The 22,574-nt window shown below is 55.8% G+C and overlaps 1 protein-coding gene across 2 annotated transcripts in view; it reads left to right on the top strand.

Annotated features, from left to right (window-relative positions):
• SCTR (secretin receptor) overlaps positions 1–22,574 on the top strand; it is a 54,433-nt gene that overhangs the window by 2,163 nt on the left and 29,696 nt on the right. For both annotated transcript variants that reach the window (NM_001082028.1, XM_008258411.4), the window contains 3 exon segments: positions 6,437–6,548; positions 16,149–16,256; positions 20,338–20,441. In NM_001082028.1, coding sequence (NP_001075497.1) covers positions 6,437–6,548; positions 16,149–16,256; positions 20,338–20,441 — 324 coding nt within the window.

Raw genomic sequence — 22,574 nt, 5'->3', positions numbered from 1 at the left:
ATGAGTTATCACTGCTGCCTCCCAGGGTCCATGTTAGCAGGAAGCTGGGGTCAGGAGCCAGAGGTGGGCACTGAACACAGCCCCAGTTGTTGCAGCCATCTGGGGGAGTGAACTCACTGATGGAAGATCTCTCTCTGTGTCTCTCTCCCTTTCTTTCTCTGTAACTCTGCCTTTTAATTAAATAAATAGATCTTTTAAAAACCTTTATGTATTAATTTTTTATTATAAAAGCTGACAGAGAAAGAGAGAGAGAGAGGCAGTAAATATCTTCCATCTGCTGGTTAAATCCCACATGGCTGCTAAAACAGCTGGGGCTGGGCCAGGCTGAAGCCGGGAGCCAGGAATTCCATCCAGGTCTCCCACGTAGGTGGCAGGGACCCAAGTCCTTGTGCCATCACCTGCTGTCTCCCAGGGTGCACATTAGCACAGAGCTGGACCAGGCACTTTGATGTGGGATGCGGGCTTCCAGACGGCGGCTTAACCCACTGCACCACGGCACCCGCCCCAAGGGGCAGCTTCCTAGGCTTCCTGTAAGGAGCCCTGAGCGCACATCCTCATGCCGCCTCTGCCCCCGTGCATCTCAGGAGAATATTTACAAACGTTATTCTAATTATTCTCCAACACATCTGTCCCCACCACACACCCTCCAATACGCTCACCTTGATCTTGAGCGTTGTCTTGTTTATCCCTTATCCCTAGGGCCTGCCATGGGGTAGGGGGAGCTCAGGGAGTGTGTTGAATGACAAGGGGTGAAAGGCCACATCCTGAAAGCAACCTCTGCTTGCTAAATTGCACATACATGTGTCCATCAGTGGAAAAACGGTCACTTGAATCCAGGCTTCTTAGTCCATGGCGCCTGGCAAACGGCCAACTTGGAACTCCAATGAGTGAAGTGGGGTACATGGGCTGTTTCTTTCTCCAAGCAGGCTTGCTTTCTTTCTTTTTTAAAGATTTATTTATTTATTTGAAAGTCAGAGTTACATAGAGAAGGAGAGGCAGAGAGAGAGGTCTTCCATCTGCTGTTTCACTCTCAACTGGCCACAACGGCTAGAGCTGTGCCAATCCGAAGCCAGGAGCCTCTTTGGGTCTCCCATGTGGGTGCAGGGGCCCAAGGACTTGGGCCATCTTCCACTGCTTTCCCAGGCCATAGCAGAGAGCTGGATCAGAAGTGGAGCAGCCGGGACTCAAACAGGCACCCATAGGGGATGCCAGCCCTGCAGGCGGCGGCTTTACCCACTATGCCCAGGCTGAGAACCACTGCTGGGTGTCCGAGGAGGTGCAGTCATGGCGCTCGTCGTAGGGGCTTGTGTTGGATTCACAGCTGTGGGAGTGGTGACTGGACTGGAGTCCAGTGACAGAAACAGGTGCACCTGGTGCAAGCCTGGAAGCCTTCTGTGAGGGGTGGGTTCCTGGATCGTTTCCATCTTCCCTTCCTCCCTCCACCCCCACCACAGTGGATGGTTCTAAACAAACAACAAACAAACCAACCCTCTGACTATGGGGTCTGGTGCATAGAAGCCTATGGGCATGGTGGCCCTGTCCCCATCTGTGGTGCTGACCAGGCCTGTGGTGGTGCAGTGGGCAGCCTGGAGGAAGGCCAGTAGGGATCCCAGGGGAGCTGGGGAACAGGTCATGGGTGACCCTTCAGAAGAAGGTCCCTGGGGATTCTTTTGTATGCCTGAGAAAATCACTTGCTACCTTAAAAATTATTTATTTATTTGAAAGGCAGAGAGAAAGAGAGCAACACTCATGCACACACACAGAGCGAGAGCGAGAGTGAGAGAGAAAGAGAGAGGGAGGGAGGCAGGGCACGAGAGAGGGAAGGAGGGAGCTCCTGCCTGTTGGTTCATTTGTCCTCCAAATGCCCTCAACAGCTGGGGCTCACCAGGCTGAAACCAGGAGCTTGGAACTGCACCCGGGTCTCCCCTGTGACCCCACTACCTGAGCCATCACCCACTGCCTCCCAGGCTGAGCATTAGCGGGAAGCTAGAATCAGCAGTGGAGCCGGAACGGAAACCCAGGGCTCTGATATGGGCTGTGGGTGTGCGAAATGCTACTCCGGATGCATTTTGAAGGAGTATTTGTGGATTTCTTTTTATGCTTTTACCATCCCTAAACGTTTGGGGTGAGTGATGATGGTGGTGGTGGATGATAAAGGCTTCCCTTACCGAGCTCTTGTTTCACACAAGACTCTGCGAAGTCCGCCCCAGCACCATCTCGTCTGGTTTTCACACGGGTGATCCCTTCCCCCATTGTGCAGATGAGAAGGCTGAGGCTCAGGGGGCGGGGGAGGAAGCCGTGTGCTCGCGGCCGCTCAGCCAGACGCGGTGGCACAGGACTCGGGTCCCAGTGCTCTTCTCGGGCACATCTTCCGGCTGCTCCAGTGGAGAGCACTGCTCTATGTTTCTCAAGCACAAAAGGCTTTCATAAAAGTCTCTCCCAGTCCTCACACTAACATTAATGCCTATTTCACCAGGTCACCTTGTAAATGGAAAACACATTACACAACACTTACTGAGGGGCTGGAGTTGAACTTGGGGAGGAAGGGTGCCAAGTGGCACAAACAGGAGATACCGCGTCCCGCGTTGCTTGGAGGAGTCCATGTCTTGCCTTGGCACCTCCTTTTGGGGTCCCACAGAGCTCCCCTGCCTCCACCCTCTCCCCAGTTACAACCCAGATTCCCTCCCGCGCCCAGGGAGAGGATAGCCTCGCTTCTCGGCAGCCCTTGTGGAATGCTCAGATTTCACATCTAGCATCAGAGCTCCACGCGGCAGGGGAGCCGTCCCTCCAGCTACCCCAGCCTCACTCCCCGCCTCATGCCCTCTGTACACTGAGAGTTCTCCCGGCTGACCTGCCCTCGGGCTCCTGGGACCTGGCGCAGCCCAGGGTGAAAGGCACAACACTCCGATCCTATCTGCTTGGTTACATGACAAACAGAAGGCTCCGTGTCGTGTGCACTTGGGAAATGAGACTATCCTCAGCATGCTATGTCTGACAGATGCCGAGGGGCCTCTGTGAAGGGGGCTCCTGGCTGATCGCAGCCTGCACCGTGCTGCCAGGAGCCCTATCCAGACCCCACCCTGCCATGGCCCACCTGGCTTCCTTACCCAGGCTCTCTGAGGTGCTTCAAATTCCTGACCGCCCCCTCCCCTGTCATTTTCAACACAGAGGGGTTGCCTCCCACTTGCTGACGGTCAAGGACACTTGGCTGAGTTTCCTCTGACCTACATGTTGCCCTGGTCGTTGGGTCTACACTATCCCCTCTGTCTGCTTCCTTCCTGTTTGTCCCAGGCCATCATCACTAAATGCCAGCCTGGGAGCTGACACTGTAGAAATTGACTTTCACAATTCTGGAGGCCGGAAGTCAGAAGTTCAAGATCAAGGCCAATGGGGTTCAGTGTCTTGTCGGTGAGGGGCTCCTTCCTGGCTGGCAGGTGGCTTTGTTTCCAGCCGGCCTCTCCTGAGAGGGGGCTGGGTTGCATTTTCTGGTGTTTATTCTTACAAAGACCCTGGAATCGGCGCCCTCCCCTCACATATAGCCCAAATTCCCTCCTTATGGGTCCTCCCTCCATGTGCAGCCCTGCTGAAGGTTCGGGCTTCAACATGTAGATTTGGGGCAAGGGGAGGACATAAGCAGTCCATTGCACCCTTCCCACTGCCAGTCCCTGTGCCTACCCACCCCACCCTCATCTCCAGGAGCTTCCTCCCGAAGTGACAGCGACAACTACATCACTTACTCTGCACTCTCTTCTGCACAGACAGTTCCCCATCCGCCACTCAACTTGCTCAAGTTAACCTAGCCTCGGTCCATATGCACTCTAGACACAAGGCTGCCCCCTGGTGGCCGGTGTCTTAGGTGCAGATTCTCAGAAGTAGAGTATTTAATTGACCAAAGAATCTGAGCATTTTTGTAACATTTCTTTTTTTTTTTATTTTATTTTATTTTTTTTTATTTTATTTTTTTGACAGGCAGAGTGGACAGAGAGAGAGAGAGAGACAGAGAGAAAGGTCTTCCTTTTGCCGTTGGTTCACCCTCCAATGGCCGCCGCGGCCGGCGCGCTGCGGCCGGCGCACCGCGCTGATCCGATGGCAGGAGCCAGGAGCCAGGTGCTTTTCCTGGTCTCCCATGGGGTGCAGGGCCCAAGCACCTGGGCCATCCTCCACTGCACTCCCTGGCCACAGAAGAGGGCTGGCCTGGAAGAGGGGCAACCGGGACAGAATCCGGCACCCCGACCGGGACTAGAACCCGGTGTGCCGGCGCCGCAAGGCGGAGGATTAGCCTAGTGAGCCGCGGCGCCGGCCATTTTTGTAACATTTAATAGATAATAGTTCCTTAAATTACTGAAAAGACTGTGCCTGTTTGGCGCTTTCTCACATTTGAGGAGTAATGTTACTTTCAAAGTGGCTCGAAACCGGAAGTGTGGCTACTGATGAGCTGAAGGGCAATGGCTGCCAACCTGCAGGTGGATTTTCCCATTCAAGCCCTTCCACGGAAAAACCAGCCAGTGCCAGAGACCGTGGGCTTCAGCTAAGTCTGGATGAGTCCCACAAGGAAGAGGACAAGGGCACAAGTGTGTGGCGCTGTGCCAAGGCCAGCTCTCTTGACAATTACTATACAAAGGGTCTTTGAAAAGTTCACAGAAAATGTACATTATGAACAAATGCATGGATTTTAAAAAAAGGTGCAAAAATAAATTTGTCTTGATTCCACTTTTCCACAATTTTTGTACTACTCTCATATTTTTAAGAAATATGACCTATTTGTGTCCCTGCTACCCACATGGGGACTTGGATTGCATTCCAAGCCTCAGCTGTTGTAGGTGTTAGAGGAGTGAGCCAACAATAGGTGCTTGGTCAGTCTGTCTCTCATTACACACACACACACGAGGATGTGTGTAGGTTACATGTTAATACATGACTTTTATATAAAGGACTTGATTATCCTTGGATATGAGTATTTTCCGGGCATCTGGGAACCTGTCACTCACTGATCAAAGGGGGTGACTGTAGCCGTTCCAGTGTCAGAGTCTTGTAGCAAACATAGCAAACAGTGCGTCCAAATCGCTGGCTGTTTAGTGTCAAGAGCAAAATGGAAACTTAGGGTTGAGGGTGGGGAAGGAATGGGCGTTAAGTGGCCTCAGAGTAGGATGCTTCTGATGTTTCCGCTGCAACTGGCTGGGGGCTTATCCGAGGCTCTGGGCCAAGGATGGGGCCGTGAACCCAGCCACTAGCAGGTGCTGTTGGATGGCATTCATGAAGAGTAGCAAAATGTGGAAGAGCCCAAATAGGAGACAACAGGAGAGTACTTAAGTTTGCCTTTTTGCCTTTGAAGCCATTGATGTATAGTTCTACCTTAGTTGTCTTTACTTCATTTCCTTTTTTTTTAAGATTTACTTTATTATTTGAAAGACAGAGTTAGAGAGAGAGGTAGAGACACAGAGAGAGGTCTTCCATTTGCTGGTTCACTCCCCAGATGGCCACAATGGCCAGAGCTGAAGCCAGGAGCCGGGAGTTTCCTCCTGGTCTCCCACGTAGGTGCAGGGGCCCAAGGACTTGGGACATCTTCTACTGCTTTCCTAGGCCATAGCAGAGAGCTGGATCAGAAGAGGAGCAGCCAGGACTAGAACTGGAGCCCATATGGGATGCCGGCACTTCAGGCCAGGGCTTTAACCCGCTGCGCCACAGCGCTGGCCCTTGGCAGGCTGATTTTGAAACCCAGAGCCCTGAGTGTGTGACCCCAGTCACATCTCCTGGCTTCCATGGGTCTCAGTTCTCCTTTTTGCCTCTCTTCATTGTGTTATTTTGAGAACTGATTATATGAGTGTTTGTAAAAGGACTCTGCAGTATTAAAATTCCATCACCTGAGTTCTCCAAAGAAAGCAGGGGCCCAATTCATTCATCCATTCAGTTGTTTGTTCATTCACTCAGCATTGCAAGCACCCGTGGAATCATGGAGCCGCACGACGGAAGTCTGCTCCAGGGACGCGAGGAAGCCAGGGCCATGCACTGATTCAGGCTGTCCCCTGAGGGACAGGGAGATGGTTAAGTGTAGGTGTTGAAGCACTGGTATGAACCAAAACTGAATTTTCCCAGACTGAGATAGCCATGTAGCTGGAACAGAAAAAAACACGTCTTGCAGGGCGTGGCAAGGCCCCCAGAAAAGCCAGCAGCTCCTTGGCCTTGGTAACCTTGCTAAACTCGCAGTCAGGATTTGCAGCGGACACACTGCAGATGGCGTGAGGGCTCCAGCTGCCCCAGCTGTGTTCTGGATCCTCCCCCAGGACTGGCTGCCTCCACCCTGCACACCAGCAGCTCCTGGGCACTGCGCAGGGGTTTGGATCTCCTCACTGGAGCTGCGTTCTTGCTCACAGGAGGTCTCTGTGTGGTGGGCTCGAGGGAGTGGCCCTGATGAGCACCCCTGGTTCTGCACTTGCAGGTGGGAGCCCCGCCCCGGCTGTGTGATGTGCTGTGGGTGCTGCAGGAGGAACGAGACCAGTGCCTGCAGGAGCTCGAGAGAGAACGGCTGGGCGAGGAGCAGCCAGTGCCAGGTACGGGGCTCGCCTGGTGCTCTGTCCACTTGGACTTGGATCACGTTCAGTCTCACTGGGTCAGGGAAGCTTGATCTCTGGGCCCGAGTGGAATGGGGGTGGCAGTGGGGGCGGACCTACAAGTCAGATCATGGCCCCTCTTCTCTCTTTGGGGCCAATGTTGCAGCCGGCGATTTCCTGCCCGCAGCTTCTGTGCGTGGATTTCATCGTGGCTCCTGTTTGGTGGGAGTGACTTTGCCATCCATTCTTGTCCCCACTGCCAGTTTGATGAGTGAGGTAGCAGGACAGGCTTGTGGGTCAGAATCACTTGGGGTGCAACCCTGGCTGACACAGGCCTCTGAGCCTCACTTTCCTGATTTATAGACTGGAAGTGGCAATGTCTACTTCCAGCTTACGATATCAAAGGAGAAAAAAAAAATGTGCAATATTCAGATACTTCATACAGTTTGTTCATTTGAATGTAAACTGTCATTCAACAACTCTAAATGCTATTGATTTTATGTTTGCATTTTATTCTTATCGCCTACCCTCATCTCAGTCCTTTGCTCTCTATTGTCTGTGAGGAAGAGGGGTGCAGCATTAAGAAAAGAACCCACTGAGGATACTCACAATGCATTTGGGCATGCATCACTTTTTAAATATTTATTTATTTGAAAGTCAGAGTTACACAGAGAGAGAAGGAGAGGCAGAGAGAGAGGCAGAGAGACAGAGAGAGAGAGAGAGTTTTCCATCCGCTGGTTCACTCTCTAGTTGGCCGCAATGGCCGGAGCTGCACTGACCCGAAGCCAGGAGCTAGGAGCTTTCTCTGGGTCTCCCACGTGGGTGCAAGGACCCAAGCACTTGGGTCATCTTCCACTGCTTTCCCAGGCCACAGCAGAGCTGGATTGGAAGAGGAGCAGCTGGGACATGAACTTGCGCCAATATAGAATGCTGGCACTGCAGACAGCGGCTTTACCTGCTACACCACAGTGCTGGCCCCATGCGCTGCTTTCTAACCGCTTTATTCCTAGTAGATGAGATGTAGAAACAACTCTCGCTCCCCCCAGCTGTGTAGAAAAGCCGAATGTGGTGCCTTCCAAACACTTTGAAACTGTGGTGCGAAGTTAAATAAGCCAGATGCAAATAGCAGCTTGTTACATCATTCTGTTTCTATGACATGTCCAGTTCAGATAAACCCACAGGGATGCAAATTAGATGGGTGGTTGTCAGGGACTGAGGCGAGAGACAATGGGAGTGAGTGTTTGATGGGTACAGGGTTTCTGTTGTAGGAGCGATAAGAATATCTTGGATCAAGATAAGGATGAGGGTTGTGCAATGTTATATCGTGAATGTATTAAATGCTACTGTACCCTGTTCTTTAAGATTTATTTATTTGAAAGACAGAGTTACAGAGAGAGGACAGACAGAGTCCCTCCATCTGCTGGTTGTACCAGGCCATAAGCCAGGAGCCAGGAGCTTCTTCCAGGTCTCCCATGTGGGTGTGGCCTGGGTGTGGAGGAGGAGGAAGAGGCGAGTCTCCTGGGTAAGAGCGTCACTCCTCTGCTCCCCAACTTACCCGTTCCTAAGTGTGGGGGGGTAATAATGGATCGACCTCATGATGCTATTGTGCATCCAAGTCACTGAACCCTCGGAAGGGGGTGGTGTCTCTGTGGCAGGGAGCTCATCTCATGGCCTCCCCGCCCCAGCTCCATGGTGCAGCCAGGCTGACCTCTGCTGTGGCTGGCAGGGGTCCACTCGGGCCCTCGTCCCACCTGCACACTCAGCCTGTCCGTGGACCACTGCCCACTCACCCTGTCCATGCCAAGTGCACGTTTCCATCACTCGGAGAGGCTGTCGTCTTGCCATGCCCAATTCCCGGCTGGCTGATGGGAGCTGGGCTGGTCCATCCTTTCTCCTCGGGGTTGCCACTGTGGCCCGTGGTCCTCCGTGGTGCAACCAGGGCTGAGAAAGCTCCTTAGGGACTCCTGCTGTGGCTTGGCCTCACGCTCTGCGGGGACTCCTGCTGTGGCTCGGCCTCACGCTCTGTGGGGGGACCCGGGTGAGGGGCTGACTGCACCCCTCTCTTCTAGACCTCATGCTTCTGGAACATTCTTCAGGCCTGCCCTGCCAAGCTTTTGAGAAGGCAGACCCCAGGGATCCACCAGGGAGTGGAGATCAGAAGTGGTGGCTGCAGGGAAAATCCCTCCCCGACCCCAAACAGAAGAGAGCAGGTGTCTGCATCAGAATCAGGCAGGGCACCGAGCCTCGTGGAAGATCCTAGAGGCGCTCAGACAGAGCCAGCCCCGTGTCCCTCACCCAGGCGGGTGCCCCAGGGAGGCCAGCCAGGGGCATCCAGGCCCAGGGCAGGAGCAGGGGCCGGTGGGACAGTCTGCTGGGGGTGCAGGATAATGGTTAAGCTGCCCGCCGCTCCCTGGGTAGAGGTTAATGTTTGAGCGCCAGGTGAGGCACAGGAAGTGTCACTCACCGAGCTGTCCCTGAGCCTGGCACACTGATCCCAGATGAAAAATTAACTCTGCAGCTATTCCGGGTGAGGTGGCCAAGGCTTTCCGGGCATTCCATGGGGACATCTCTGGGTCACCGGAAGAGCTGCCCGGCTTGCTTTACCACAATGGCGACGTAGTCCTCTGTTTACAGGATCCACGCACTCCCTCCAAGCTGGCTGGTGCCAGGGCTCCGGCTCTCCCTTAGCAGAAGAATGTTCTAGAAGGATGGTGTGTGGGCCTGATGGTCAGACAGACCTGGACCTATGTCCTACTTGGGTGTCATTTTTACTGAAGGGAATTCGGGTAACATTAACTTATTCATTTCAAAGTGAATGACGCGATGGCGTTCAGTGCACTTCCGCTGCTTTGCAAGCCCCACCCCACCGCTTCCCAAAACAACTTGGTCACCCCAAAACAAAGCTCTGGACCTAGCAGGTAGAGCCCCCCCTGCTTCCCTCTCCCCAGCCACCGGCAACCACGAATCTATTTTCTGTCTGCACAGATTTGCCAACTCTGGGCATTTCATAAAAATAGAATCGTGTGGCCCGTGACCTTTTGAGTCTGTCGTCTTCCACAGAGCTTGTGTTTGAGGGCCATCCGCAGTGTGGCCTGAGTCATCACTTCACATGCCCTGGCCTTTACTGTGGTCCTTCCCTGGAAAACAAGACCATTCCCAGCTCCCCCTGCACTGCCCCCAGCTCCTGGTGCCCCCTGGGCCACCCCCACTGACACCCACGTTCATCTCTGTCCATCCCTACCTTGGCAGGGCTCATCTGGTTGCCAAACATTTGCATAACATTTTAGACAATTTTGTAAAAATGTTTACTTTTTTAAAAAGATTTTTATGGGGCCGGCACCGTGTGCAGTAGGTTAATCCTCCACCTGCGGCGCTGGCATCCCATAAGGGCGCCGGTTCTAGTCTCTGCTGGTCCTCTTCCAATCCAGCTCTCTGCTATGGCCTGGGAATGCAGTAGAAGATGGCCCAAGTGCTTGGGCCCCTGCAGTCATGTGGGAGACAGGAAGAAGCTCCTGGTTCCTGGCTTCAGATAGGCACAGCTCTGGCCATTGCAGCCATTTGGGAAGTGAACCAACAGAAGGAAAACCTTTCTCACTGTCTGTAACTCTACCTCTCAAATAAATAAAATCTTTAAAAAAAAAAAGGATATTTATTTATTTATTTATTTGAAAGGTAGAGTTAGAGAATGAGAGAAAGATCTTCCATCCACTGATACACTCTCCAGATGGCTGCAACAGCCACTGTTGGACTAATCCAAAGCCAGGAGCCAGGAGCTTCTTCCAAGTCTCCCACACGAGTGCAGGGACCCAAGGACTTGGGCCACCTTTCACTACTTTCCCAGGCCATAGCAGAGAGCTGGATTGGAAGTGGAGCAGCCGGGACACAAACTAGCACCCATATGGGATGCTGGCACTGCAGGCAGAGGCTTAACCCACTTCATAACAGCACCAGCCCCAATGTTTACTTCTTAAAACAGGAGTGCAATAAGTACTATTATTATCATGACCATTTCACAGGTGAGAAAACTGAGGCTGAGAGAAGCCCAGCATCTCACAGAACTGCAATAGGACCTTCAGCCCAAATCGTTTGACTCCAAACCCTGAGCGTTTTCCAGGTGGCAAATCAGGCTAATAAAACCCAGCACAGCTGAGCCTGGGGTGGGGGTGGGGGGTTGACTGACATCCTCGTCCTCCAGAGAAAGGTTCTTTGTTAGAAAGAAATGAGAGCAAGTGTGAGGGTGAGAGTGAGCGAGCCAGGGAGATGGGCAATCCCGAGTAATTCGGCCAGGTGAGGTTCCACGTGCACGGGGAGGGCTCCCCAGGGGCGGCTGCTGTGGCCCCTGGGACTCAGCTCCAGGTGCTCAAAAGCTTGCCTGGAGCGGCCTCTGGTGGGCAAGAGAGGCAGCATCCCAGGGGACAGGTGCAGAAGCTAGAAGAGGCTTGGGGGACATGGGGACAAGGCCAGGAGGGGCTGTGAGTTCCTTGCTTCCGCCATTAGCAGGTGAAGTGAGCCTCAGGGGACATGGCGCACCCACCACCTCAGCCTGGTCCTCGGAGGGTGGGGTGGGGGCTGCTGGCTGCTGCTTGGCCCTCCTTCCCTGCAGCCCGACACCTCGCTCCAGAAAGAGTCCCAGGTTCTCGTCAGACCATCTGGGCTCATTTCTAAGTAAATCACCGTCTGGGGAATGGATACTAGGTTCCGGGGAAGCATCAGGCAGACCCCAAGGGGCCTAAGGTTCTCTGTTGTGCAGGGTAACGGGCTGGGGGGGTCCTCCTTCCCCTTCCTGCTGGCCCCGGCCCTCACCCCAGGCCTGCCTCTGGGCCAGCGCGCTGTCCCTGAGTGTCGTGTGGGGCCTGGCCCTGGGTCCAGGGCCTTCCCGAATATGAAGGTGACATGGCCCGGCAGCACTACTGGGTGCAGGTAGAACCTTCTGCATTTTTGGTGGCAAATTCTGGACACACATCCCCAGGCCCTGTGTCTTCTTGGGGGCCACCATTCCCCCGTCCCCCCCGCTCAAAGGCTGGCTGGGGAGCAAGGTTCTCATGACTCCTTCTGGAACCTTCCATGTACCTGTTTGTCATGCTCCTAGGAAACCCTGCTCCTTTCCTGTCTCTTCCCAAGCATGCTGATGACACCAGAACACCTCTTCCTTCCCCCAAGACCTGGGAGACTGTTTTCCTTCTTCCTCTGAGACTTTGAACCTACTGGTAATCCAAGGAGGGAGGAGAGAGGGAAGGAAAAAAATGTACAAGAGCATAGGAGGGCCGGCGCTGTGGTGCAGCAGCTGACACTGGTGTCCCATGGGAACATCAGTTACAGTCCCAGCTGCTCCATTTCCAAACCTCTACTAATGTGCCCAGGAAAACAGCAGATGACGGTCCAAGTGCCAGGGCCCCTGCCACCCACGTGGGAGACCTGGGTGGGGCTCCTGGCTTCATCCTGGCCCAGCCCCGGCCATTGCAGCCATCTGGGGAGTGAACCAGCAGATGGAAGATCTCTGTCTGTCTCTCTGTCTCCCCCTGTAACTCTTCACTTCAAATTAAAAAAAAAAAGTCTTTAAAAAGAAAAGAAAAAGAACATAGGTTAATAGATCAGAAAATATTCGACAGCACCTGCACCTAATTGAACTCTCACAAGAATCCTGGAGAATATCGTCATGGCCATTTTATAGATGACAAAAGCAAAGCTTGTGCAGGTAGGTGGTGTGTACAAGGTGTGCATGAGTCCAAAGCCACACCACCTTCCCAGCCCAGTGTCCCAAGCCGTCCTCTCAGGCGGCGGTGGGCACTCAGCCCACCCCCCCAAGATGGTGTTTGTGCCTGGCGTCCACTTAGAATTCCCTGGTAGCCAATCTCAGTGGCCCGGGGACAGGTGAGCAGCAGAGAAGGCCGAGGGCTGGGAAGGCGCAAACCCCAGCACGCTCTGGGCCTACCTGCCTGCAAGCTCCTTCCTACCCATTTCTTTTTCTTCCCTCCCTCCCTCCCTCCCTCCCTTCCTTCTTCCCTCCCATCCTCCCTCCCTCTCTTTCTACCTTTCGAAGATTTATTTGAAAGGCAGAGTTACAGAGACAGAAATCTTCCATCTGCTTGTTCATTTTCCAGAAGGCCGCAACAGCCAGGTCTGGGCCAGGCTGAAGCCAGGAGCCAGGAACTCCATCCAGATCTCCCACAAGAGTGGCAGGGGCCCAAACACTTAGGCCATTCTCCACTGCCTTCCCAGGCGCATCAGCAGGGAGCTGGATGGGAAGTGGAGCAGCTGGGACTTGGAAGCTCCTAGGAAGCGGCTTATCCCACTGTGCCACGCCAGCACCGTCATTCCCGCTCATTTCAGCAGGCGCTCCCCAGAGGCAGCCACCCCTCCCTTGGGTCTCAGGAGCTGGAGCTCTGTTTATGAAGCTCCCTCCCCCATCCAGCATCTCATGGAGTCCCTCTCACCCCCACCCACGCTGGGGGCAGATTTGGCTGCCCTGGATCTAAAACAGCCCAGGATCCCGGGCTCTCCGGCAAGGGCCAGCACTCCCACAGCAGCTGAGCAAGGGGTGCCCTCCCACCTCCCAGTCTTGCTTGGCCTGGGGGCACCAGTGTCTGGGAGGGGGCCAGCAACCTCCTCGGCTATGTCCCCTTCCACCCACCTGCAGCCACGTGCCCCTGGTGCTGTCGCACTATTTTCCCTCCAAATCTTTTTTAAAAGATTTTATTTATTTATTTGAGCAGTAGAGTTATAGACAGTGAGAGGGAGAGACAGAGAGAGAGGTCTTCCTTCTGCTGGTTCACTCCCCAATAGCTGTAATGGCTGGAGCTGTGCCGATCCGAAGCCTGGAGCCAGGGGCTTCTTCCAGGTCTCCCATGCGGGTGCAGGGATCCAAGGACTTGGGCCATCTTCTACTGCTTTCCCAGGCCATAGCATAGAGCTGGATTGGAAGAGGAGCAGCCGGGACTAGAACCGGCGCCCATATGGGATGCCAGCGCCGCAGGTGGAGGATTAACCTTCTGCGCCACAGCGCCAGCCCCTCAACGCACCTCTAAAAACATAGCCTCATCCTGAATGCAAGCTCTAACATCACAGATGCCATGCGTTGATTTTACAGGTTTTCTAAGACATAATAAATTCATTAGCAACTATTGAAATAAATATAATGAGCCAAGTACCAGCCCCAGGCACAGGGCCCTGTGCATTCAGGATGTACTCGTGGCAGCCTGTTGAGCTCCGGGGGTGCTCTGAGCTTCTCCCATCCAGAGAGTGGAGCTGGGCTTAAGGGAGTGAGTCTTCTTCTGGATGCTCAGCCGTAGCCACCAAGGGTGGAACCCTTGCCTGGCTGGGGGATCGGGAAGGCTGGGTGGGATCCCAGCTCCCCCAGAGCTGGCTCTGTCACTTTGCCCTTGGGGCCCTGGGTTCCTTCTCTCTACCATGGGGCAGGGACTCTACCTGACCTCTGTGCCCAGTGTAAGATTCAGCTCCAGAACGTGTGTCCAGCATAGGGCTGGCTTGGCCCCACCCCCAGCCAGAGTTGCCTTTTCTCTATTCAGGGCTGACACGAGGGTCACGGTGGTGAGCCAGCTGGCAGGGGACCCCACTAGCGGGAGGGGAGCTTTTTCCTCTTGGGCTCCTCACCTCTGGCCGCTCCTTCCTGCTGCCCTCTGCTAGCACCGGGCTGGGAGTCCCTGTAGGCCCTGCCTGACCTGAGCTAGCCCAGGAAGGCTCTCCAACATGCTGGCACCCTCTGCCTCTGTCTGGCCAGCTGGGCATAGGTCACCAGTCTCAGGAACTGGAGCTCGTGCCAATGCCCTGGAACCTAGCTGGCCCCAGGCAGCTCCAAATCCCTCTGTCCCCAAGGGAGGTCAGAGGTCGTCACTGCTCCCCGTACAAGAGATGCCACGGGGAGATGCTGGCGGGGAGGCACCTGGGACCCTGGATGCCAGAGCAGCTGAGTGGGGACATCAGCAGGGCACCCATGAAAGTCCTTCTCTGGGCCAAGTCACCGCTCCAAGGGCACCTGGGAAGGCTCAGAGTCACCCTGGGGCTTGTGAGCTCCTGGGACCCAGATCAGGCCTGGCGAGCAGCGACCACAGCTGGCACTTAGACCTCCAGGCCAGACCCCGCCCCCAGTGTTGTCCTCACAGATGGCCTGGGTCCCCAGAGCCCTGCCATAGGCAGCAACTTCCTTGGGTCCCTGCCCCTGGAATGAACTTTAGGGGGCTTGGGTGTGCTTGTGTGAAACGATAACTCTTAAAAGACGGCCATCATCACAAGCACGCAAATATGAAACGAATGTGGGCACTTGGCACAGTGGTTAAGACATCTGCATTTCACGTCTGAGTGCCTGGGTTCAAGTCCTGCCTCTGCTCCCAGTTCCAGCTTCCTGCTCATGTGTACTCTGGGAGGCAGCAGGTGATGGCTCAAGTACTTGGATCCCTGCCGCCCACATGGGAGACCCAGAAGGAGTTCCATGCGCCTAGGTTTCAGCCCAGCCCAACCTTAGCTATTGGAAGTGTGCCTTTCAAGTAAAATCAATCAATCAATTATAAGATTTTTTTAGAAGCAAAAAAAAGTACACAAAGTGAATATCTGCTCAACATTTTCTTTATTTGGTGAGGGAATGAGTAAGCTAATTGGCATTGGTTCCTGGGAGAGTTCCAAGTATTGCAGAATGGGGAGGTGCATTTCCAACTAGGTACAGACTGGCTGAATCCAAGAGGAGGCGGGGAAGTCGAGTGTGCTTCACCTGGACAATACTCATTTGCTTGCCTTTGGACAAAGATCATCTTCATTGCTGTCACTCACCTGCAACTTACAGAGTTGAAAAGTAGCTCAACTACAATGAAAGGTCAGAGAGAATCAGATTAACCCAGAATAAGTCTGCGCTCACAGGCCAAGGCCAAGGTTGCTGTGAAGATGGCCAGCAAGTTGTCTGATGCATTTCCAAGTCTTTCCATGACCAGATGTGAGTTATGAACCTGGCTCTGAGCTTCCTAGCAGCCAGATCAAAGAGGAAATCAGCTTTGAAGTCCGCATCTACAAGGACAGACATAGTCATTCACAACAAGTTTGGCCTCTTACTGCAGGGAGCCTGGGTTCCAAGTGCAGGCAGGGGCCTCAAGATGGGGACACGGGGAGGTAGAAGGCAGGATCCTGAACAACACTGGGCACCTGTACATGGTGGCTCCGCTGCAGTGGGTCTGGGGACCAAGGCACCGGCTACAGAAGTGTGGACCCTGCCAGAGCAGCTCAGAGTGGGGACACCCAGCGTCACCCAGGCGCTTGTTAGAAATGCCCATTCCCAGGCCCAGGCCCCAGCCCTCACGAGTACTCTCTGTTGAACGAGGGAGGTCCACTGCTGTTGAGTTGTTTGTTGCAGCTGAGGCCCAGAGCTGCACCAGCTTCTGCTCCAGCCTGGGAGAGCCACGTCCAAAGCCCCAGGGCAGAGAAGGAGCATTAAACGCTGTGGGCTCTGATCTTAAGGAGCCAGCATGGGTGGGAACATTGGAAGTATCCGACGAGAACCTCCAGGCGGGCAAGGGCGTGTGTGTGGGGGGGCGGCAGGTGTGGGGGGCGGCAGGTGGTGGGGGCAGCCCTGCCTGACACTGCGCCTCTTCCCGGCAGGCTGCCAGGGGCTGTGGGACAACGTGAGCTGCTGGCCTTCCTCTGCTCCAGGGCGGATGGTGGAGCTGGAGTGCCCCAGGTTCCTGCGGATGCTCACGAACAGCAATGGTAACTGCTCCACCCCAGGGCCAGCAGGGACCGACAGTGGCTGACATGGCGGGGAAAGGGCCTGCCGGGGATTGGAAGCCTTGCTTGGGAGGGTGTGGGGTGGGCTCAGTTTTCAGGGCCTCAGGGGACTGGGAGGGTTCTGTCTACTCCTTGTCTCCCACTTGGGGGCTCCCCTCTTCCCTTCCATGCACTTGTCTCTCCGCAAAGGGGGGGCCTGGATCTCACCCTGTCACAGCCAGTCCTTCCAGAACCCTCACCTCCCCCTGTGCCCATTCTGCCAGGCTGCGCTCTGCCTGGGAGCCCCTGGCCTTCCCCGGGAGTGGGGAGGGGCGGGTCTCTTAGCAGAGGACACTTGCAAGTGCAAGGCTTTTCCTCCCTGACTGGCTTAAGCTGAAGGTCAACCATGTGCCAGACATTTGTTTAATGTGGGCTCACGTGGCCATCCCTAAACCCCTTTAAATCACCTGCCTTTCCTCTGGCCCAGTAATGAGGGGTCATGAGCAGGGACTTCACAAGAGAAGCCTGGCGCTTGCCTTCAAGTTCACAGCCAGGGTGGAGGCACCGGGATGCAAACTTGGTGCTCTGTCTTTTGCCATGGTCAGGGCAGGTCTGTGGCCTCGTGGTCAGGGTGACCCTGGGTCCGGGCAAGGTGGGCTCATGGCTTTGGCCCCACCCTTAGTGGAGTCCTGTATAATCTAAAGCCTGGCCTGCCACCCCCCTCCTTGCTTGTCAGCACAGGGCAGGAAGACCAGGGAAACGGGCACGTCACATGATCGAACCGAAGAAGAGCAGGTGACTTAACCCCAGCACCCTCTGATCTCCCAAAGCCAGGAAGGAAAGGACGGAGTACACGGAGACCTCAGGGCTGGGAGAGGAGTGTGGATTCTTCTACTCCCACAGTTCTCTAGTGCCACACGTGCACACCTGCGCACACACACAGCCGCTGCAGGAGCTCAAGGGCCCTGCTCAGTCTCACCCCACACCCCACATGCAGGAGTGGAGGGAACATGGCTGGCTAGCCAGCGGAATCCCACCTCATTTGATGTTTGTCTGCTCAAAGTCCACAACAGGTGCCTCTCCCTGAAACGGGGGCACCCTGGCTTGCCAGCACTTCCCAGCTGTGGCTTCCGCCTCCGGGCCGGCTGGTGAGGGGAAAGCATCGGGGAGGGTCTGGGGGCCAGACCCCAGGATGCGGTTCTGCCTGGTGACCCCCCACTGCGAGGGAGGCAGAGAGTCGTCACTTCCTTCCCCCGTTAAGTGCTTGAACCTCTGCTTTCCTCATTAACGAAGAGATCACCGTCTCCCTCTTGAGCTCCCCTCCACCCCCGCCTTGAATGGCCCACTCTTAAGGAGGGGGGCGCGTCAGTTCCACGAGGATGGAAGCGACCATCCTTGCAGTTTCTTCTCGCCGCCACATGGTGCCGCTGTGGGGCTGCAGGGCCACACAGAGGCTCCGGCCGGGGGGGGGGGGGGGGCGCGCTTTTGGCTCAGCTCCGGGGCTGCCTGAGGTTTTCCCACTCCTACTCATACCCAACCTGGAGGTGCTGGCCGGCTCAAGAGCACAGGTAAGGGCCTGTTTGGACTCAGTAACTGTGAGCTCCCACGCACCCCTCCCTGTAGATATCTCGGTCCGATGGGACCCCAGCCCCTTCAGCTCCCCTGGGTGGTGTCCCGCGGGGCTCTGGCGCCCAACCCCAACTCCAGGAAGGGCTAGAGCCTTCCTTCAAAAAGAATAAGTGATAGAATTAACACATGAATCCTTTCTCAGGCCACCCACTACATGGGCTGGGCAGGGTGAGTGTCCCTGCAGTGGGGACACCGCAGGCCTGGTGCTCTGTCCCCACCCTCCCATCTTTCCCACCAGGGGACGTTCCTCTGATTCTTAAGAGGGCGCTGGACTTGTTCCTTATTAAGAGACACAGTGCAGGGCGGGTCAGGCCTCTCTCCTCTCTCTTTGAAAGAGTCGGCCCGAGGCAGTAGCGACTTCGGAGCCTCCTCAGAGCCGCCTCAGGGAGCCGGCAACCCTAGTCCGCAGCAGGAAAGCTTAGGGCGGCTCCGGCTGCACCGCACATGCACACTCGCACAGAAACCGCGGCCTGGACTTTCCGCGGGCCGTGAGGTGGGTGGACGGGAAGGAGCCCAGCGGCAGGGGCCTGGCTGCCGTCACAAGCAGCGTCTGGCTTGCGACTCTCACCGCGGCACTGGGGAGGGGCCCCAGGCACACAGGCCGGCTGCCATGGCGCAGCCCAAGAGCCCTGGCTATGGGCACACGAGTCTGATCATCTCGGCATCTGGCTCCTGCCCTCCAGCCAGACCACATTTGACCGCCATTCTTAAAGCCTCTGCCTGCCTGGCTCCCTCGATTTCATTCCAGAAAGCCCCCGCCTCTCCGCTGGACTCCAAGCCCCGCCCACTGCCACTTCTTTGCCACGACGTGGCCTGCGGTGGGCTTGGCCACAGCGGCCTGGGTTTTCCATGAGCTGTCGTGTGTGCTGCGCGCTGTTCTCGAGTCGCGCGGAGCAGGGGTGCAGCCAGCACACACTGTCACCCCCAGGCAGCAGCACTGGGTTTCCAGCTCAGATCAGCCTGGCTGCAGCCCTGAGCTCTAGCCTCCTGAGCCTTCCAGGGCTGGGCATGCCCAGCGCCCAGAGGACACAGCCACGCGGAGAGGGCCAGGCAGGAGGGCAGCACAGCCACGGGCTGCATTGCATCACTGTGACCCAATCCTGGGACTGCGTTTCCTGGGTGTGAAGCAGGGGGCAGCACCTGCGTGCGGGGGTGAGGGGCAGGGAAGATCAGATCGTACCCCACATAAAGCACCTAGCACCATGGTGTTTCTTTCTTTCTTTTTTTTTTTTTTTTTTGACAGGCAGAGTGGACAGTGAGAGAGAGAGACAGAGAGAAAGGTCTTCCTTTGCCGTTGGTTCACCCTCCAATGGCCGCTGTGGCCGGCGCGCTGCGGCCAGCGCACCGCGCTGATCCGAAGGCAGGAGCCAGGAGCCAGGTGCTTTTCCTGGTCTCCCATGGGGTGCAGGGCCCAAGCACCTGGGCCATCCTCCACTGCACTCCCTGGCCACAGCAGAGAGCTGGCCTGGAAGAGGGGCAACCGGGACAGAATCCGGCACCCCGACCGGGACTAGAACCCGGTGTGCCGGCACCGCTAGGCGGAGGATTAGCCTAGTGAGCCGCGGCGCCGGCCGCACCATGGTGTTTCTCCAGCTCAGTGGACCGCTCTCCACCCTAAGCCTCTGACCCAGTGGCCCGAGCCCTGAGACCTGTGGCAGAAGCATGCCAAAGCCCAGCCAAGGCTGTTATGGGGACCCTGGTCAGGGCTGCCCTCCACAGGCCTGGGGAATCAGTGCCCTGTACCCCGGCCACACCACACCAGCAGGGGCCAGGGAATCGGGTCTTGGCCGCACGTGGCAGCCTGGAATACAGAACGCGGCTGGGTCGTTCAGTCTGGGGAGGGCAGCTCCTCCCAGGACCAGGCATTCTTCGGGCACCTGCTCTGAAAGCTATCCCCTCTTCTTTTCTAGAACAGCTCAGAGCAAACCTTCATCTCCGTTCATTCACCTTCCTGTCTGGCCAGTGGCCCAGCCAGTGTGTGGTGGGCGGGGTTCTAGGCCAGGGTTTGATGGGCAGGGAACTGGGCCAGTGTGTGATGGGTGGGGGGGTGCTGGGCCAGTGTGTGATGGGCGGGGGGGGGTGCTGGGCCAGTGTGTGATGGACGGGGTGCTGGGCCAGGCAAGGGGAGGCACGGAGGCCTCTGCCCAGCGTGCAGTCTTGTGCAGGGGGTGCATGGCAGTGAGGAGGGCTGCAGTTGTCAGCCAGGTGGCTGACAGACCAATAATTCCATCCCTTTCCTGCGGTGTGGCTGCCGGGAAGGGTTCACCTCAGGGGCACTCTGCGGTTTTCACATGGCCAGGCGGGGGACCTGCCTGTTAAATGGGAAGAGGTGGGCGGGAAGGCAGGCATGACGTTTAGCCACGGCGTGCCTCAGTTTCCCCACTACACACAGACTTCTCTCTGAGATGACCAATGTCGGTCCCCACTGCTCACCATAGGATGCTTGGCCCCACAGGTTCCCTGTTCCGGAACTGCACGCAGGATGGCTGGACGGAAACCTTTCCCAGACCGGATCTGGCCTGTGGAGTGAGCATGAACGACTCATCCCACGAGAGACAGGTGAGTGTGGCACCCTCTACCCCCAGCGGGGTGGGGCCTGGCAGGGGGAAAAGGCCTGGGGTGGGGGTGGCCAGCACCTCCCCCAGCTCACTCGCAGCTTCAACCTCGTGATGATCACGGTCAGCAAGACTCTGGGGACCTGGGCATTGCCGTCTAGTCCCCCGAGCCCGGGCTGGTCTTTTCATTAAATGTGTAGAGAAGCCACATGATGGCTAAATGCAGAGAGCCAGGCTGGAGAAAGTAAATTCCGGTCTTGACCTTGGTGGGGCTGGGGAGGACTTAGGCATTCTGGGTCTCAGCTGCTTCATCTGGGAAATGGGAATAATAGTTCTGGCCAAATAGACTTGTCAAGAGAACGGAATGGGTTAATGCCTGGACATGCTGATGTGGGTGCCTGGCCATAACCAGTGCTCATTCTCAATGGCATCTCCTGGCCCTGAGAAGCAGGGAGAGGGCCCAGTCACAGGGAGAGGGTGCTCTCCCACCTGCGAGCTGTAGGCTGAACGACTTCTCCATCTGAGGGTGCCCGTTAGGGTTCAGCCTGGGCTCGGCTCATTCCCGCTCATGCCCCTTCCCAGGAGGGCTTTGTCTCGGAGCTCACACCTACTGTGCCGCCTTGCTTCCCACGTGGGGCTTTGCCCGTGTCACCCTCTGCCTAGAGCCCGCCCCCCTCCTCTTTGACTGACAGATTCCAACGCACCCTTCAGACTTCACTTTTGCCCTGTGCCTTGGGAAGGGCTCCCTCGCTGCTCTGCTGGCCTCCAAGCACGACTTGCTGTGTTGTACTAGGATGGCGAGCCTGTGCCATGGGCCTCTGGCTCTTGCCAAGACAAGAGCTCTTCAAAGACTGGCAGTCACCAAACTTTTACTGAGCACCTACCTCGGGCCCGCCAGGGGTCTAGTTGTGGGACAGCTCCGTGACGAATCAGAGTCCTGTTTGGTTTCTGGGTCCTCACTCCCTAGCATCATGCCAGACACCTCTAAGATGTCCAATGAATGCTTGTTACTATATTGAACATCCCCCATGTGTGAGCTATTTGAGGCACAAGTACATAGAATTCTCAAAATAACCCTGCAAGTTCATTGCTTCCTTGAGCAGAAGTTCACTTGTTCATTGCCAAGTTCCATTTTGCAGATGAGGAAACAGGCTCAGGGAGTGTATGTATCATGTCTACAAAGTACCAAAGGGCAGGGTTCATTCATTTGCATTTATTTGAAAAGCAGAGAGAGAAAAAGACTGAGATCTCATCCACGGGTTTGCTCCCCAGATGTTTCCAACAGCCAAGATTGTGCCAGATTGAAGCCAGGAGCCTGGAACTCAATCCAAGTTTTCCATGTGGGTGGCAGGGACCCAAGTACTTGAGCCATCACCTGCTGCCTCCCAGGGTGTGCACCTGCAGGAAGCTGGAATTGGGAGTGGGGCTGGCACTCAAGTCCAGACACTCTGCATCCTGAGGGGCATCTTTTTTTTAAAATTTTTATTTATTTATTTATTGACAGGCAGAGTTAGAGAGAGAGACAGAGAGACAGAGAGAAAGGTCTTCCTTTCCATTGGTTCACGCCCTCAAATGGCTGCTACGGCTGGCACGCTGCGCCGATGCGAAGCCAGGAGCCAGGTGCTTCTCCTGGTCTCCCATGGGGTGCAGGGCCCAAGCACTTGGGCCATCCTCCACTGCCTTCCCGGGCCACAGCAGAGAGCTGGACTGGAAGAGGAGCAACCGGGACAGAATCCGGCACCCCAACCGGGACTAGAACCTGGTATGCCGGTGCTGCAGGTGGAGGATTAGCCTAGTGAGCCGAGGCGCCAGACTGCTGCTGCCAACACCCGTCTTGCAGCAAGAATCAGATAGAGTTGGCCTTCCTCCCTCTATCTTTCTCACTTTCCCACTAATGGATGTGACCCCCAGTTTCCAGCTGTGCCATCAGCTCAGCTCCCCAGGGAGAGCACAGAGAGACAAACTTGCTCCTTGGAAGAGAGGGTGGGCTGAGGGAGAGAAGCCTGGAGTGGGGAGGCACAATTAAGGGAGAAAGGATGCAGTTAGGTGTGGGCCAAACCTGCTGTGGGATTGTTTCTGACTCTTCTCTCTATGGTCAGTCTGTCTTGCTCTACATGGAGGAGAGTGGGCAGGGACC

Source organism: Oryctolagus cuniculus, chromosome 3 (assembly GCF_964237555.1).
Source record: "Oryctolagus cuniculus chromosome 3, mOryCun1.1, whole genome shotgun sequence".
Taxonomy (NCBI): Eukaryota; Metazoa; Chordata; class Mammalia; order Lagomorpha; family Leporidae; genus Oryctolagus; species Oryctolagus cuniculus.
Note: the sequence above shows the minus strand (reverse complement) of the source record. Positions and strands in the feature narration are given on the sequence as shown.